Genomic DNA, 19352 nt, shown 5'->3' on the forward strand with positions numbered 1-19352 from the left:
AAAGCCTAAAGGTGCTCATTGGACTTTGGGCCCCTTAGCGCAGTTAGGCTGCAAAAAAGTGCCACACATGTGGTATTGCCGTACTCAGGAGAAGTAGTATAATGTGTTTTGGGGTGTATTTTTACACATACCGATGCTGGGTGGGAGAAATATCTCTGTAAATGACAATTTTTTAATTTTTTTTACACACAACTGTCCATTTACAGAGATCTTTCTCCCACTCAGCATGGGTATGTGTAAAAATACACCCCAAAACACAAATAATACTACTTCTCCTGAGTACGGCGATACCACATGTGTGGCACTTTTTTGCACCCTAACTGCGCTAAGGGGCCCAAAGTCCAATGAGTACCTTTAGGATTTCACAGGTCATTTTGAGAAATGACATGTGGTATCGCCGTACTCGAGAGAAGTAGTGCAATGTGTTTTGGGGTGTATTTTTACACATACCCATGCTGGGTAGGAGAAATAACTCTGTAAATGGACAATTGTGTGTAAAAAAATCAAAAGATTGTCATTTACAGAGGTATTTCTCCCACCCAGCATGGGTATGTGTAAAAATACACCCCAAAACACATTATACTACTCCTCCCGAGTACGGCGATACCACATGATTGGCACTTTTTTGCAGCCTAACTGCGCTAAGGGGCCCAAAGTCCAATGAGTACCTTTAGTATTTCACAGGTCATTTTTGTTTCAAGACTACTCCTCACGGTTTAGGGCCCCTAAAATGCCAGGGCAGTATAGGAACCCCACTAATGACCCCATTTTAGAAAGAAGACACCCCAAGGTGTTCCGTTAGGAGTATGGTGAGTTCATAGAAGTTTTTATTTTTTTTGTCACAAGTTAGCGGAAATTGATTTTAATTGTTTTTTTTCACAAAGTGTCATTTTCCGCTAACTTGTGACAAAAAATAAAATCTTCTATGAACTCACCATACTCCTAACGGAAAAGCTTTGGGTGTCTTCTTTCTAGAATGGGGTCATTTGTGGGGTTTCTATACTGCCCTGGCATTTTAGGGGCCCTAAACCGTGAGGAGTAGTCTTGAAACCAACAATGTCGCAAAATGACCTGTGAAATCCTAAAGGTACTCATTGGACTTTGGGCCCCTTAGCGTACTTAGGGTGTAAAAAAGTGCCACATATGTGGTACCGCCGTACTCAGGAGAAGTAGTATAATGTTAATAATCAATAAAGTGGCAGTGAAGTTGGGGAGAGCAGGACATGTGTTGCCCAGGAATAACCACACAGCTGTCAATAAATACTAGTCAATGCAATAATATGCCAAATAATCATATCCAAATTTATTAAGGGAATTATTAGAAACATTAAAAACACATGGGATGGCCACCCCGTCACAGCTCATCCACTCAGGCAGACCACACACAGTCACATCCATACGCCGGCATCAAACTTTGGGAGAGTAATTCAATAAAGCATCAGCAAAGGGAGGAAGGCATCAGTGCTCCAAAGGACAGGTATGGACCTGTTGTCATCAGAAGAGAGTGAGGGCTGACAAAACATGTAAAGTCTGGTGTGAGACAGTAACAGATATCAGCAGCAGAGCAAAGTCCAGCGGCAGCGTGAGCATAGGCAGCACATATAGCAAGCATCAAGCATCAAAAGCTCCCACTGTAATGGCGCATCAAAGCGCAGCAGACAAAAAGCATGATAACTGTCAAGCTTAGCTCACCAAATCCATAGGCGCTGCTCACTGTGGGCAGACAGTCCGCTCAGATGATCTGAAGGTTGAAGCAAGCTCCTGGTGTCAACCGAAAGTCATTGCTGGATGATGAGAAGTATCCTCGTGTGCTTCGTAAATGGAAAGAGCACAGCTATACTCAACGACCAAGCCGTGTAGTTGATGGTTGGCTCACCCAGGCAGCATGCATGACAGAGTGGCCCTCGGACAGACCAGTGGATACTGGCCGAGTGGAGACGGGGACGGAGTGGCGTCCCATGCAGGAAACGTGCGGCTCCCCCGACGTTTCGCCGGCTTCCGGCTTTCTCAAGGGGGCGTGGTTGCCAACACGTTCATTCCGACATTACTTAAACTAAAGATGACCAACAGGCACACCTCTCTATCCACCCACTCATGACGACACAGATGTAGTGTGTGCGACCGCAGGGAGAGAGAGCCAATGCAGGCGGCGGAGCAGCGGCGGACCTAGTGCTGCAAGAGCATTAGCTGTGCCCATGTAGGTGGATATATTAGCCACGCAGGGTGATCATACCCCAAACCAAAAAGCAATAAACAAAAAACAAAAATGGACCTCCGCAAAAGGGATAGGTCAGATCCCAACATCTATCGTAAAGGTGTCAGAGCTGGCACCACCTATAGCCAGCCCCGCCAAAAACCAAAAATGGTAACTCGGAAAAGGGGGGGAAGGGGAGAAAGGCCCTGCGTGGAGAGCACAGCTGGTGCAACGCCGATGGAACGCCTGTTCCTGTTCTGTAAATGACAATTGTTTGATTTTTTTTTTACACACAATTGTCCATTTACAGAGAGATTTCTCCCACCCAGCATGGGTATGTGTAAAAATACACCCCAAAACACATTATACTACTTCTCCTGAGTACGGCGATACCACATGTGACACTTTTTTGCAGCCTAGGTGCGCTGAGGGGCCCAACGTCCTAATCACAGGTCATTTTGAGGCATTTGTTTTCTAGACTACTCCTCACGGTTTAGGGCCCCTAAAATGCCAGGGCAGTATAGGAACCCCACAAGTGACCCCATTTTAGAAAGAAGACACCCAAAGGTATTCCGTTAGGTGTATGGCGAGTTCATAGAAGATTTTATTTTTTGTCACAAGTTAGTGAAAAATGACACTTTGTGAAAAAAAAAAAATCAATTTCCGCTAACTTTTGACAAAAAATAAAATCTTCTATGAACTCGTCATACACCTAACAGAATACATTGGGGTGTCTTTTTTCTAAAATGGGGTCAGTTTGTGGGGTTCCTATAACGCCCTGGCATTTTACGGGCCCAAAACCGTGAGTAGTCTGGAAACCAAATGTCTCAAAATGACTGTTCAGGGGTATAAGCATCTGAAAATTTTGATGACAGGTGGTCTATGAGGGGGCGAATTTTGTGGAACCGGTCATAAGCAGGGTGGCCTTTTAGATGACAGGTTGTATTGGGCCTGATCTGATGGATAGGAGTGCTAAGGGGTGACAGGAGGTGATTGATGGGTGTCTCAGGGGGTGGTTAGAGGGGAAAATAGATGCAATCAATGCACTGTGGAGGTGATCGGAAGGGGGTCTGAGGGGGATCTGAGGGTTTGGCCGAGTGATCAGGAGCCCACACGGGGCAAATTAGGGCCTGATCTGATGGGTAGGTGTGCTAGGGGGTGACAGGAGGTGATTGATGGGTGTCTCAAGGTGTGATTAGAGGGGGGAATAGATGCAAGCAATGCACTGGTGAGGGGATCAGGGCTGGGGTCTGAGAGCGTTCTGAGGGTATGGGCAGGTGATTGAGTGCCCTAGGGGCAGATAGGGGTCTAATCTGATGGGTAGCAGTGACAGGGGGTGATTGATGGGTAATTAGTGGGTGTTTGGAGGAGAGAACAGATGTAAACACTGCACTTGGGAGGTGATCTGATGTCGGATCTGCAGGCGATCTATTGGTGTGGGTGGGTGATCAGATTGCCCGCAAGGGGCAGGTTAGGGGCTGATTGATGGGTGGCAGTGACAGGGGGTGATTGATGGGTGGCAGTGACAGGGGGTGATTGATGGGTGATCAGTGGGTTATTACAGGGAAGGACAGATGTAAATAATGCCCTGGCGAATTGATAAGGGGGGGGTCTGAGGGCAATCTGAGCGTGTAGGCGGGTGATTGGGTGCCCGCAAGGGGCAGATTAGGGTCTGATCTGATGGGTAACAGTGACAGGTGGTGATAGGGGGTGATTGATGGGTAATTAGTGGGTGTTTAGAGGAGAGAATAGATGTAAACACTGCGCTTGGGTGGTGATCTGATGTCGGATCTGCGGGCGATCTATTGGTGTGGGTGGGTGATCAGATTGCCCGCAAGGGGCAGGTTAGGGGCTGATTGATGGGTGGCAGTGACAGGGGGCGATTGATGGGTGATTGACAGGTGATTGACAGGTGATCAGGGGGGATAGATGCATACAGTACACAGGGGGGGGGGGTCTGGGGTCTGGGGAGAATCTGAGGGGTGGGGGGGTGATCAGCAGGGGGCAGGGGGGGGGTAAAAAAAAATAGCGTTGACAGATAGTGACAGGGAGTGATTGATGGGTGATTAGGGGGTGATTGGGTGCAAACAGGGGTCTGGGGGGTGGGCAGGGGGGTCTGAGGGGTGCTGTGGGCGATCTGGGGCAGGGGGGGGAGAAATCAGTGTGCTTGGGTGCGACATAGGGTGGCTGCAGCCTGCCCTGGTGGTCCCTCGGACACTGGGACCACCAGGGCAGGAGGCAGTCTGTATAATACACTTTGTAAACATTACAAAGTGTATTATACACTTTGTATGCGGCGATCGTCGGGTTAACATCCCGCTGGCGCTTCCGTATGGCCGGCGGGATGTTGCGGCGGATGAGCGGAGACAGGCGCCGGCGGAGGATCGCGTCACGGATGACGCGATCGCTCCGCCCATGCCCCTACAAGGACCGCCGCCATTTGTCAATACGGCAGTCCTTGCGGGGTCCACTTCCCGGCCGCCAATTGTCAATACGGCGGTCGGGAAGTGGTTAAATGTCAGTAATCAAAGAGCACATTGCCCCCCCCCCCCCCCCCTTACCCTGCCAGCCAGAAACCTTTCTATCATACATAACCATCATCTTTCCTTCCTCTCCATAGCAACATGCCATCATCTTCCCTCCCTCTTAATAGCAACAGAACCTGTCGCTTGGTGCTCGTCCCCAGAAATGTCAACCTAGCTATTAGGACCTGATAGATATGGGTGACAGTAATTGTACATGTGCATGCATTTTTAAACTCTTGCATAGGAGACAAAGAAACACATAGAAATCAACCTGTGTCCAACCTGTGTGTTTATAGAGAACAGCCTTTCTAATTCTCCCTTCTCAGTAAGTAATGAGCTAGTGTAATCTGAGCTGTCAGCAGTCTGCCATTTCTGCTGAATTCTGAGCTAATACAGTATGTTAACACAGGAAGTGAACTCTTTCTGTGTTCCCAGGATACCAGGAAGTAACCACTCTGCCTGCAAAATCTCTGTAGGAGTTCTATAAGCTGTAACAAGGGTGTACATGGCATTTTGGGCGGGGCTTCTTGGGAGCAGGGTGAGCTGAATAACAGTTCACCCTGCTGCCGCACACATTTTGGCCGGGGGTTTAGGGTGTTAAATACTATTCCCCCTCTGAGTCGCCATTCGCAACTCGAAAGAAAAAAAGTGATTTGGGGTCCAGCAATCGCCAGATCCCTGAATGACCCCGTGAGCGGAGTGCGGGCTATAGCGTTACTGCTATAGCCTTGCCAAGCTTCACGGCGCATGGCATGTGCCAAAAAGCCCTGCTTTGGTAACACAGAGATGTTTTTTTCTTTAAATGTTATTATGCTGTTGCTTATCTTTTAGAGCAGAGAAGTTCTGAGTTCAGGTCTGCTTTAATAAATCAGCCATTATCTCATTGGAAACAATGGCAAATTATTTTTAAAATACGCCTCAGTTGACAACTTGCTACATTAAGACAGTCAAGTGGTAGTAGTCTTACATTTTGGGTTACATTATTTTGTGTGGCTTCCTCGTGTATGTAATATTGACATATGGAGGAATTCATGCCTTATTTGAGTAGGTTTCCATCTATAAAACAACTTTTATTGCCAATACAATATGAGTTGTAATTTGTATGACCTGCAAACAATGATGTAGTGGAGGAAGAGGCACAAGATTTACAAATATTCTCCAGGGCTGAATATGTTGGGAAAATTAAAGTGAGCTTTCAAACCTGGCCTGGAATTACACTGTCAGCTGGTAGGTAGCAAAACTCACCATTCTTTGCTACATTGCACTATTGATGGTCAAGTAGATGCAAACAACTTCGAGTTTATGCAAAATTTTATGCAAATTTATGCAGCTTGAAAATGGACCAATCAAATCCTGCTGAGGTAAAATTTGAGTCGTTCATTTTCAAGCTGCATAAATTTGCATTAAAATTGCATACATTTGCATCAACTCGAAGTTATTTGCATCTACTTGACCAACACTACATTGCACCATAGCAAAGGTTACTGAACGTTTGATGAATTAGCAAATGGGAATTGCACTCACCTGTGTACAGAAAGACTTTTTATTAATAAATTCAAGATGTCATGGATTTTTAAAATAATTATCTTACTTCAAATGTGTCAAAGTATAATGTCACAATCTGTATTTATATCTTATAATCTTATATTTAACCTTTTCCCAAACTGGCTTGCTTAGTTATAGCAGTGCAGTAGTGCAATTCCAGGTTCAACCATCTTTTGATGTTTAAAGTAGCTTCTCCTTATTAAACCAACAAAATATTTGTGAAACCAAATTCTGCTTTTCGTGAGACTGGAGTTCATTAACCACTTCACCACTAAGGGGCTTTTCCCCTTATGGACCAGAGCAATTTTCACCTTTCTGCACTCATCCCATTCATTTGCCAATAACGTTATCACTACTTATCACCCCTAAATGATCCGTATTTTTTTTCACCACCAACTAGGCTTTCCGTGGTCATGACAATCTCAGTAGTAACACTCGCCGCTGGTCGGCACATAAAGGGTTACAGTACCTTATCCTGTAGTGTTCAGCGCATGGACAAAACAGAGATGCGCTGTGAATAGGTGTATCTTGCTGTAATCCCAAACTCCGCGTTGCACCAGCAGAGGCAGTGTATGCGGCGATCAGCTGAACCGCTTGTCTCCCCTCCTCCAGTCACGTGGTCTGTGCACTTCCTCCTTCCGTCGGCTCTGAGTGTCAGAGTGGTTAACAAACTGACTCCCAGCTGGAAATAGCTTGACAGTGCTTCCTGGCGGTAAGCTCTTGGAAAACACGTGAAAGTACACACCGGAGGGCAGAAGTGGAATCTCCAGATTACGCAAGCCCCTCCTTAAAGAGACTCTGAAGCGATAATAAATCTCGCTTCAGAGCTCATAATTAGCAGGGGCATGTGTTCCCCTGCTAAACCGCCGCTATTGCGCCGCTAAACGGGGGTCCCTTCACCCCCAAACCCACCCCCGCAAGACTTGGTCACAGACTTGGTCGTTCGTGGGAGGCAGGGCTAACGGCTGCAGCCCTGCCTCCAGTCGCGTCTATCAGCAGCGCATCGCCACCTCTCCCCCGCCCCTCTCAGTGAAGGAAGACTGAGAGGGGCGGGGGGAGAGGCGAAGATACGCGCTGACAGACGCGCGTGGGGCAGGGCTGCGGCGGTTAGCCCTGCCCCAACCAGGAAGCGCTCCCCCGCTGCACCGAGGGGATTTGGGGATGAAGGGACCCCCATTTAGCGCGCGCGATAGCGGCGGTTAGCAGGGGCACACATGCCCCTGCTAACTATGAGGTCTGAAGCGAGATTTATTCTTGCTTCAGACTCTCTTTAAGATTCTTCCGTAATCTGGAGATACCACTTCTGCCCTCCGGTGTGTACTGTCACGTGTTTTCAAAGAGCTTACTACCAGGAAGCGCTGTCAGGCTATTTCCAGCTGGGAGTCAGTTTGTTAACCACTCTGACACGCAGAGCCGACGGAAGGAGGAAGTGCACAGACCATGTGACCGGAGGAGGGAAGACGAGCTGTTCAGCTGATCGCCGCATACACTGCCTCTGCCAGTGCAGCGTGGAGTTCGGGATTACAGCAAGATACACCTATACACAGCGCATGTCTGTTTTATCCATGCGCTGAACACTACAGGATGAGGTACTGTAACCCTTTAGGTGCCGACCAGCGGCGAGTGTTACTACTGAGATTGTCCTGACTACCCTTTGCGCGGAGGTAACATGGTTGTTGTTTATCCCCTGACTTTTGGGTCTGGAGTCGGCACCCCACCTCATAGTAGCAGAAATATCCATCATTGGGCTACTCTTTTTTTGTTTTTCAATTAGGCTCGGCGTAAAATCCTGGGGCAGCAGTGTGCAGGAGATCGCGCGCAGGCTGCGCGCGCATCTCCTGCTCGGAAGGCGGAGCTCCACCCCTCCATTCTCCGAGTGGCGATCATCCCTGGGGAGACTGTTAGCCGGCTGTCTAATTACACAGTGCAGCACTGCGTGACACGGCTGTCTCCTCCAGGGGATCAGAGGTGATCAGCTGTCATAAGCTGAAGCCTATGACAGCTGATCAGAGTGATTGGCTGGGAGGGAGGGTGGGCCTAGGGTAATACAAATTAAAAATAATTGTAAAATTTATTAAAAAATAATGAACAATAATATTTATATAAAAAAAATAAACGCACGGGGAGAGATCAGACCCCACCAACAGAGAGCTCTGTTGGTGGGGAGAAAAGGGGGGGGGGATCACTTGTGTGCTGTGTTGTGCAGCCCTGCAGCTTGGCCTTAAAGCTGCAGTGGCCCATTTTACATAAAATGGTCTGGTCACTAGGTGGGTTTAACACTGCAGTCCTCAAGGGGTTAAATGCATTTAAACGGAAATAAGAATTTAAAAAAAAAATTATTATTTCTCAGTTTTCAGCCATTATAGTTTAAAACAAAATGTGTGACTGTACATAAAATTCACACATTTTATTTGCCTATTTGTCCTAGTTATTACAAGGCCTTATTTGCAAAAATAACATAATACTCTGATGGCATACATATTAAAAAAAAAAGAGCGAAGTCCCTAACATCATTTGTTTTTTTTTTCCATCCCCTTGGCTTTTTTTTACTGTGCAGGGCAGAAAGGAGCTAATTTTATGTGTGTGTGTGTGTGTTTTTTCTTTTATTAAACAAATATAATAGTGTAGTGCACGTTTATATTTGTCCATTAGATGGCGCTGTCCAGTATAGAAAACTAAATCACAGCATTCTATACTGAAATTAAAATAAAAATTGTGGGTTTTTTTGTTTTTTTTTACACTTTTTCAATGGAATAGTCTCTGCTGTTCTTTACGGCAGAGATTATTCATTGATCGGGCATTTAGATTGGCTTTGGCAACATATGTTCCAAATCTGTCCTCCAATTGTCCCCGAAAGGTACGAGCGTACCTGCATGCGCCTCTTGTAATGGGCAGTAGACAAGTATCTTTGTCCTTGGGATGGTAAGTGAAGTCCCTAGGGGCATTGATATACTGCTGCAATTGCGGCAGCTGGTTAAAGTAGACTTCTCACATCTCTAATGTATTGTGTAAGGGCTTGTTCACACTAGAGGCACTTTTGGACTTTTTTTTAAGTACTGATGTTTTTTTAAAAGCGCCCTAAAAGTGGCTACACCATGCTTTCCTATGGTGTAGTTCAGATTGGGGCGTTCCGTGCACTGTCAGCTGACATAAGCGCTGCATGGACCATTGTCAGGGCGATTTGCCCTCAATGGAAGGTATAGGAAAAACGCAAAATGCTCACAAAATCGCTTTGTGCAGCGTTTTTTCACGTTTTTAAGAATAAATGCATTGTATTTATTTTTTTCTGGGTCAAAGAGTTCACTTCCTGACTTGTCAGGGAGTTAATTTAAGAAAACGGTCTGGAAAAGCGCTTAGAAAAGCGCTTTTAACAAAAAAAAACGCATCGCCCACCCAAGCACCGGGAAAGGAAAAAAAAATTACTCAAACTACCAACGCGAACAGACACGCTTTTAGAACACAATGGGAACAAGGCCTAAGGGCTGGTTCAAACTATGAGCGATTTGAGTTTTTTTAATTGCTAGTGTTGTAGAAGCTCTGTAAAAGTGCTTGTGTAATGAAATGCTATGTGAGTGTTCTCACATGAGGGATGAGCTTTTTCCAAATTGTGAATGCGGGTCCTGCATCATTTCCTGGGCGATTGCACTTCCATGCAAGGTATAGGAAAAATAATTTCAACTCTTGATTTTGTGAGCATTTTTCAAGCAGAGTTGCTTTGGTCAGTTCTGGGTCAGAGGGCACTTCCTGTTTGTCTGCACACACAAAATCGCAAAATGAAAACGCATACAAAATCACTTGCAAAAAAAATGCAAATCACTCCTAAAGTACCAGGAATCACTTAACAAAATCGCTCACAAAAACACTTAGGCCTAGTGCACACCACATCGGTTCGGCAGCGTTTTTCGATCTGCTTGCGGCTGCGGATACGCTTGGGTAATGTATTTCAATGGGCTGGTGTACACCAGAGCGGGAGGCGTTTTGCAGAAACGCATACTCCCGGGCTGCTGCAGATTTTGGATTGCGGAGGCATTTCTGCCTCCAATGTAAAGTATAGGAAAACCGCAAACCGCTCTGAAAAACGGCAGTTCAGAGCGGTTATGCAGGCATTTTTGTTACAGAAGCTGTTCAGTAACAGCTTTACTGTAACAATATATGAAATCTACTACACCAAAACGCTTCCCAAAACCGCAAAATGCTAGGTGAAACGCTACAGAAAAATAAGAAAAAGCGTTTCAAAATCTGCTAGCATTTTGCAGATCTGCTAGCGTTTTTTGGTGTGCACCAGGCCTGAGAGCTTGAGATTACTAGTGTGAACTAGACCTAACTGATGTAAAATATTAAAAGCAGGTAACAAATAAGCAGTGTTTACAGATATACATGTTTATGCTTGAGAGCATGCTGACAGATCCTTTACTCATACTGTTGAATGTGCAATGGAAAGCCTTCCTCCCCCCACACACACTTCTTCCAAGCACTGTAAAAGCTGGCTTAAATATACAGTGATTCATCCCGCCTGTGGATGCGGCAGAGCTTCATACATCTATGAAATAGAAGGGTATAATGTACTGGTTAAGGGGATCACCTTTGATGTGGCAGTCAGTTGTAACATGACAACACACCATCATCAATTCTTCCAGAGGATATAAGGTTGCTTGACCCCTGGTGATCAGCTGTTACCCAGGTCTTCAGTGAAAATGTAGTTCTGATCAGCACACTACAAACAATATCACCAATTGTTTTGGTACTTCACAGGGTCCTCTTTCTCAAGGTATGCAGATGCCATGTTACCATGAGGTCCTAAAATAATTGTCTTGACTGCAGATTTTGAAATAATGGCTTTTTGATACTGGTGACATCTCTTGTGGCGTGCTGAGCCTAACTCTATTTGCCACCTTTCATGTAGGAGAACCAGGGTTTAAATTCGGGCTAGAGCCAGTACCTAACCAGGAAGGTGTTCTTGAGCAAAACTCACTAATGCTTCAGGATGGCCTACTGATCATACCTCTAGTAGCTGCAGCTCCCAAGTGCTTTGAGGCCAACAGGAGCAAGACACTGTGATGATCACACTTGTATCATTTTGTCAGATTTAGAACATTAGACAAAGCAGATTTATTTTAAAAAATGTAGAGCAGTAACATCTATTTAAAATATTTTAAAAAGCTATGTGAGCTCCACAAGAAATCAAAACTACATAATATAATTTTGTTGAGACCATCCATGAAAACTATTGTTAAATCTTTTCTATGAAAATTACAATAAAAATAGCTCTGACTTCTTGGTAAGTTTCTGAATCATGCATTGTGACGGTTAAGAGAATGCATTAGGGAAGCAGTGCATGCTATTTCACACTGTAGAATCATATATCTATGGAGAAAAACAGTGGGGTGGACACTGTTTTCACAGGCTTTGGCATGCTGTTTACAGAGCACTCTGCACTTTGCATGACTACATAGCACAGCAATGTATGCAAGCTTCACGTGCACTCTGGCACCTGATCATGCCACATTGCTCCAGGGCAACATGTAACCATGCTACTAGAAGTTTGAATTCCCTCTTTGTGTTAGCTGGGATGTGATATTTTCCATATTGATTTGGAAGAGCCTTTATTTTAACTTTTTATAGCCATGGTCCTTTCATGTTCTGGTTACTATACACAAAATCTTCTATTCCTTTTAAAATATGCTGTGCAAATGCAATGGCCTGAGCAGGTCCAAAAACTATGAAATGACCCCATGTATAATTTAACGTTGTAAGAAGTAGTTTGCTGGTGAGAAAGAAAATGGATATTTGGAGCCAATGCTCAGCTGCTAAAGTTAAGAAATTATGATATAACTTGCCCTCCACATTCCCAATGAGGTCATGTGAGGGCAAGTATCAGCCCTGTTTGATTTTGGCATATACTGGTGCTACCATAAGTTTCTTGTTTTCAAATGACTTATTTTGCTAGGTCCCTATGTAAAGCTTGCATCTGGTGTATTCAACTTTGAAAGAGGTTACCTTGGGGCACCATTGCCTCTTCTTTTCTTATCCTCAAACTGCAAGTAAATGGATAGATGCTAAACTGACACAACAGCAATTTCTTCACACACCATGAGCCAGAATGTTAATAGACTGTCAAGGCCGCCCACTGTTTCCTGTTAGCTCAGAAGAGAAGTATCTGAGTAGAAACGCAACTGTAGTGACGTGAATGACTTAAATGAAGTGTTGTATTTAGGAGCCTTTCTGTAGTGAAAAACGTTTTGCGAATACAATATTCTCACATATATGGGCCATAATACTTGGGCATATGGTCCATAGCAAGAGAGACAAAGGTGGAATCTAACGTATAGTGGTCTCTAAAAAAGACAAACTTTTGTCACCAATGCATCGTTGGCTCTAACACCCATATCGTAATATTTGCGTGCACATACATATTCATAAGTATAAGAAACCGCTATATCTGTGAAAAAATAATATTAATTTGCTTATTCTGAATGTAGATGTCAAACTATATGTAAACTGCAATGTAAGTACATCTATCCTTTTGGCTTCTTGGACTAGCAAGACAGTAAATGGTAACCCCTAACTATAATGATTCTATAAGATGGTCAAAAGGCACATACATCACATAGCATTTATCACATACAAAACTAATGTATCAAACCATTAAAATATCAAATAGAAAAGTGCTCATACTTAATGTAGCTGTAGCACTCTGCCCAAGGGATCAAAGGAAAACAAAACTTCCACTGAACAAAATATTATAACTTTTGTAGCAGTGTTTCATAAATAATTTTAAAAATTACTTAATTTTTTTTTATTTAAGTCTACATCCTTCTTCAATTTTCCAAACATGGGAGATGTTTCGGAATATTGCAGCCAGGACAATACACTGTTCTGTGAATGGCGGTATTCTTTGTACAGTGCTTGCTTATACGGCATAACATGGGTGGTTAGGGTTTCCAATTTTTCCCTCAGAAAATAGAGAGGGGAGATATCGGAGACCTCTCTCCCTGCTGGAGATAGCATACAAAGATGAAATAAAGAAAGTGCAGCACTGGATACTGAGTTGTTGCTCTCATTATTTTCATGTAGACAGCTACATAAAAGCACAGTATTAGTACAACAGCTGTTGGCTTGCTCCACTCTGTTCTGCCTAAAAACATCAATAGATCGATCAGAAGTGCTTACATTGCTCACGGTTTGGACTAGCCAGGATCCATTTGCTTAGCCAAGTCCTAGCACAGCCTGCCTTTCCAGTGTATATAGTTTCCATAGCCACAGCTAATCTTAAACAAAGTTGCTTGTGACTGAGAAGGACATATGGCAGAATGGCAGGCAATAGTAGGATACCACCAGACAGGTGGATGCCTGTCAATTAAAACGATGACGGTGGCTGATGTACAGAAATGGATCTTATGTTTAATCTGTCTCCTGACAACTGAAAGTGCTGCAGTGGCACTGGTGAGGTGCTGCAGTGGTACCGGTGAGGTACTGCAGTGGCATTGGTGACTTAACTGTTTTTCTAAACCTAATGCTGGGTACACACTATGAGATTTTCTGGTAGATTTACTGTCAGATCGATTATTTCCAACATGTTCGATTTGCTTTTCGATCGTTTTCCGAGCATTTTCCGATTGATTTCCGTGCACTTTAATGGGAATCGATCGGAAAATGCTCGGAAAACGATCGAAAAGCAAATCGAACATGTTGAAAATAATCGATCTGACAGTAAATCGACCAGAAAATCTCATAGTGTGTACCCAGCATTAGCCTTCAAGTATAGTCATAATCCTCCTACAATATCAATATTGCTTCCAAAATGCCTCCAGTAAATGCACCTACTAATTAGTTATAACTCTCAGAGAATGGAATAGAAGTAGAACGTCTGATGTAGCGGATAAGGCACTAGAGCATCTGAGCATTGGCATCCTATTGTATCTCAAAATAATTTCTCCCTTACTGAGTGGAAGTCCATTTTTTGGGAACTGCACTTTCAGTCCCTCTGACATTCTCCAGTATAATAATGTTGTTAACATTTGAAGACTCAGAGGTAATTCAGACAAAGACTGTTTGTCATCAGCCTTATGAGTCTTGTCTCCATTATATCACCCAACACGCATTCAATGGCTTTTAGTATTGACTGTCCTCTTTGCCATATGCAGGCTTCCAAGCTTTTTATATTGGTCTCAGCTTTCAGAAGATTTGTTCAGTTGGTAAGTTTTATATCTGTCTTTTTGTTACCACTGGGAGTTCCTTGCTTAAAAACACACAATTGTTAATGTGCCTAAAGGTTTAGTGAACTTTATTTGTAAAATATTTTCATATTCTGCAGTTGATTCTAGTGATATAGAGGAGAATGCTATGAAAGTTAGGATACATCATGCTGTGCCAGATTAAAATATGACAGTACTTTATTCACAAAAAGCTTTAGAAGTAGTCCCTGTTTAATAATGCAAATATATTACATTATTCAGTTTTTGTGTTTATAAAGGAGATCAAAAAGGTGGAGAGCTGGCTTGTTCTCAAACCATCATAACAGACTTCTAGCACCCCAGGCTCTTGTCCTGCTATACCACAACATTAACCAACACTGCACAAACATCACATCAAGCCGCTTTCTTCATGGTGCTACTTTAGTTTAGACACTATTCAAAACCATTCAAGCTTAGTTTTGTCATGAATACTGAAATGAAATTAAGGCTTTCTATGCCAACCTGCATTGCCATCCTACAGTTCACAGGTGTAGGCATCACTGACCTTGTGTGAATAGTTCTGTAGCACTAAATGGGAAGTACATTTTCACATATTTGCCTGGCAGATCCTGAAGCTTTACTTGTTGTTTGTAATATAAAAGACAAAGTTCAGTCATTGTATGAATATTCAAAGAAGGCTTTTGTACAGGGCCATTTACTTTACATTTGTGGATGAATAGTCATTTGAAGATGCCTTGGTCATAGCCAATCAATTAATTGATTTCAGTCAACAGGCATACTAAATGCAGGATGACAAGAGAGACAGAACAACTCAAACTCACTTAAAATGCAGGTTAACGTTTTAATTATTTGGCCTAGTTTAAGTTACAAAAATAAATAATGTTTTGAGTTCCTATATGTTATTCTGGCTGCAATACCTCACTAAATGTTTCCAGCTAAGCTTTAATTCTTTGTAATACCAACTTAATTTCCAAAGCTTCTGGTGTGGAAACCAGACTAATATAATGAATGAACATTTTACTGCTTCATAAAATTGGACAGGTTGAATGTGAGATCCCAAATGTTCTGGCTGTTTTATAGCTCTGGGTAAAAACTATTCAAGGACAAAATTGTGCATTAAAATGTGTTTTACAAACACATCTGTACTGCATAATAAATATTCAGAAGCTGGAACAGGCACAGGCTGAGAGCGTTTGAGATGACAATGAGGATTCAACGTTTGATACAGGGTGACCTTCCATTATGTTCACACTGGCATGGAACAGGAGTAGCTGACAAGCCCAGTTTGCTATTTACGGTGATTATAATAATGCTATAGATGCTATAGGCAATGTAAAAACAGAATTACTAATTCCTGCAAAAGTGATAAGCCCAATATTTTAGCATCCGTAGGCTAATGTGCCTGTTAAAGTGCACATAGCTTCTCTCCTGCATACCTTTCTGCCTGAGGGCGAACCTTCAGCAGTGAGTAGAGAGTACATATGCTTCCCAACAGTTTATGAAAGAAGGACAGGTATAGCAGACTATACATTTTATTGACTACATATTTTAACACATACATGATTTGTGGACAAGTTTTGGTTCCCCTGTGCAGATGATGTTCTTCTTGCTACAATCTGCTACTATAGCAATACAATACTTTGATAAATTAAAGGTGAACTCAAAACTGGTGATCACTTGCATCTTATCTCAAAAACAGTCCTAATAATGCCTCCTTTACAAAAGGGAAAATGGTTTGCACAATATATATATATATATATATATATATATATATATATATATATATATATATATATTTATATATTTATTTGCATTTGTGTGGCAGCATGAATGTATACAACTTTCTCAGCCTACATTGATGTGGATAGGTGTCTGTGTGTAGATCCAGCCCCATGGAAAGTGGCCATACTCTAGTACTGTAGTACACAGAGCAGCTAGAGAAGTATCCAGCTATATGGTAGGCTGTGTACTGAAATTTGGAAGCTGACTAGGTAATTTGTTTAGCTGAATTTTCACTGTTTTCCCAAGATTGGATCCAGAATAGCACTAAAGGTGAAAAATGACTTTAGTGTTGGAATAAGACTCCAAAAAAGATTTGTCTGATCCTACACTGTCATAGCCCATTGTGTCTTTGTATAAAATATTCCCATGCTAAAGAATTTTTCACTTTGCCTTCCGTCTCTACAAATAACAACTAACAATATACTTCAAGGTGCTGACTTATTTAATCAAAAAATGGCAAAGGAGTGAGTGATATGTGACACTGACACTTACAAAATTAGTCCTAAAAACAATGCTGAGAGAGCACTCTCCTTATCTAAAGTATCACCATAAGGTTAATGCAGACAAAGATCGTCCAGCCAAAGCTTATATAAATCTTGAACTGCCGCCTTACTATTCGCATCGCACCGAGCGACCCGCCAATAGACGCATACCTTTTAAGGCTTCATTTGTGGTATGACTAGCAACCAATTGCAATGACAGTTCACTGAGCCTGTGTTGGCAGGAGCATGTAACAAGGTTTAGTAGACCATCAAAAGCATCCCGTATAGTAACTACTTCCTTGCAAGTGACACTGTCCCTAAATGCTTGGCACTGCTAAGCATTTAGGGACAGAGATGGCTTGAGATGATCAATGAGATTCTAATCACTACAGCGTTCATGCAGATAAAATGCTAATTGTATGCAGATTGGAACAGGGCCAATCAAATGCACTTCCTGATGACTTTGACTGGCCCATTTCCAATCTGCATACAATTTTGATTTACTTTACATGCAAGACAGAATGTATTAGCAACTCATTGATTATCTCTAGAGATGGACATAAGTAAGCCACTGGCAGAGTAAGACATAAAAGAGGTAAATCTAAATTACAATTCCTTGAGCAGCATAACTGGAATATGTGGAGATAAAGGTCACACTCAAAGGGGCCTTAAAGGCTCGTACACACATCAGATTTTCGCAAACGACCCGTATTATCAGCTGAACGACAGACTGTACACACGCCTGATTTGACGTCCAAACAATGGGTAGTTTGCGAAAATCCGACATGTGTATGTACCTTTAGGGTCCCTTCTGGCTGGCCAGCCAGGTCAGCTGCCCTAGATGGCACTATTGTGGCTTAAACTAGACTTTGTATTATTATCCAGATTTTATTTAGCAGTTTGAGCCATTTTCATATTAGGTAAGGAAGGAGATTTATGGTAATTTGTATTTTCTTTTTACATTCTTTCTTCTCTTTACTCAAAGAATCTTGCATTTTTTGACTTATTATAATATTATATTTCCACTAAACCCTTAAAGGGTTAGACTGAGCGATATTAGTAATTCTGGGCACAAGCCAGCAGTTAATATGGTTATGAGAGCTTAAAAGCAAACAGTCTGTCACCTGGAGTAATGATGTGTACTTTCTGTACATTTGCAAATGTTGTGCAAACTCCATTAAGCTTTAAAATGGCCTATAGTAGTGAAGTGGCTAAACAAAGCCTCATACATACTGTATATCCATGGTCAAAACCTTTTTATTAATTTTGTGATGGTTTCAGTCAACATTTTGCCCTACCATCTGTGACAGTCTTGTATCTACTGTCCTTTTGTAGAGGAGGAGAGGCCAGAGATTTCCCCAATGTTACATTGCAGATGAGAATGAAACAATCCACTTGAAAATCTAATACAGCCCACTGCTATTTTCTTAGTTTCTGCCTATAGTAGAAGAAGAGGATGGCTGTACAAATATCAGACTGTCTGCGATAAGAATCAAGAATAATTGCTTTGGCTGCGAAAAGAGCTGTAGCTTAATGACTCATACACATGCAAGATTGGCCTAGGCTGAAGCGGCAATTTGGGACCACATCAAAGTGTGTACAGGTTTACCCTGACGTCATTTAAGTGAGGCCTTTGAGTGCAGGAATGGTGAAGTGCATTGTTACCTTCCTTACAATGCCTGCTAAGAACTGCTCTGTCGTGCACTTTGCCATGTTCTTTCTCCCTCCTCCCAATGGCAACAGTATGCATCACTCTGTAGAGCCCGAGGGATGTATCTGTATGAGCTTATAGACAGAACTGTCACCATAGAAATCAAGTTCAAGTCAGTACAGTTTACAGTTAGGCCCCAGTTCCACTGGACCGATATGTCTCCAGAACAGCAACCATGACGCTGTGATTCATTCCTGAATGCCCTGCCGTGCCAATGCATGGCAATAGATATTCTAACACAATGTGTGAAAAAATGATGCAGGCACAATTTTTTTAGCCACACATGAATGAGAAGCAGCTCATCGAAATCAATGGGCTGTAGTTTTGATTTGCAGGGCGTGGAGCAGAATTCCGACTGTCCTTGTGGAAATGCACCCTTATAGTAGTGTGTGTGTATACTTCTTTAGGCCTATTTTGATAGGTTAAGGTTACAGATTGATTTTGTGTTATGGTTGAAGTTAGTATGAGAATGTGTTAATTAAAAAAGAAGTTAGTCATGTTTTAGGATTTAGCTTTACAGTTGGGGTCTTTGCAGAAGATGTGGGTACGTAACAATTTTGATATCTTATGTACTCAAGTACCTCTGCTCACAAAATTGCCAGTTTGTTCCAGTTTTTCATAGGTGCACACTTAGTATTCTTTCTTCTCATATCTTAGGTAATGTTAGTTTAATATTAATTAGCATGGTCTGCTGTCATAAATTACTCACTTTTTAGTTTGGCTAGCTAATGACAATAGCTTTATCACCACTACAGCAGCATCAGATATTCAAATTAGGATACACAGGAGGTCTCTCAACCCGACAGGATGGATCAATTAAATGTTTGATGTTTTTGAGGACTGGTGAGAACAGCTGTGTATGAAAGAGACTGCTGGGAAATATAAATATTATAAATACATTTGGTGTTTCTGCTTGAT

The 19352-nt window shown here is 42.6% G+C and overlaps 1 protein-coding gene across 13 annotated transcripts in view; it reads left to right on the forward strand.

The window, feature by feature from the left end:
- Nucleotides 1-19352, forward strand: part of MAGI2 (membrane associated guanylate kinase, WW and PDZ domain containing 2) — a 1075940-nt gene that overhangs the window by 1048684 nt on the left and 7904 nt on the right. For 2 of the 13 annotated variants that reach the window (XM_068276199.1, XM_068276198.1), the window contains exon 23: nucleotides 14409-14459. The exons of the other annotated variants lie outside the window; for them this stretch is intronic. In XM_068276199.1, the coding sequence (XP_068132300.1) occupies nucleotides 14409-14459 (51 nt within the window). The remainder of the gene's footprint in view (nucleotides 1-14408; nucleotides 14460-19352) is intronic. 13 annotated transcript variants of the gene reach the window in all.

The sequence above is a fragment of the Hyperolius riggenbachi genome, chromosome 3 (genome assembly GCF_040937935.1).
Source record: "Hyperolius riggenbachi isolate aHypRig1 chromosome 3, aHypRig1.pri, whole genome shotgun sequence".
NCBI lineage: Eukaryota > Metazoa > Chordata > Amphibia > Anura > Hyperoliidae > Hyperolius > Hyperolius riggenbachi.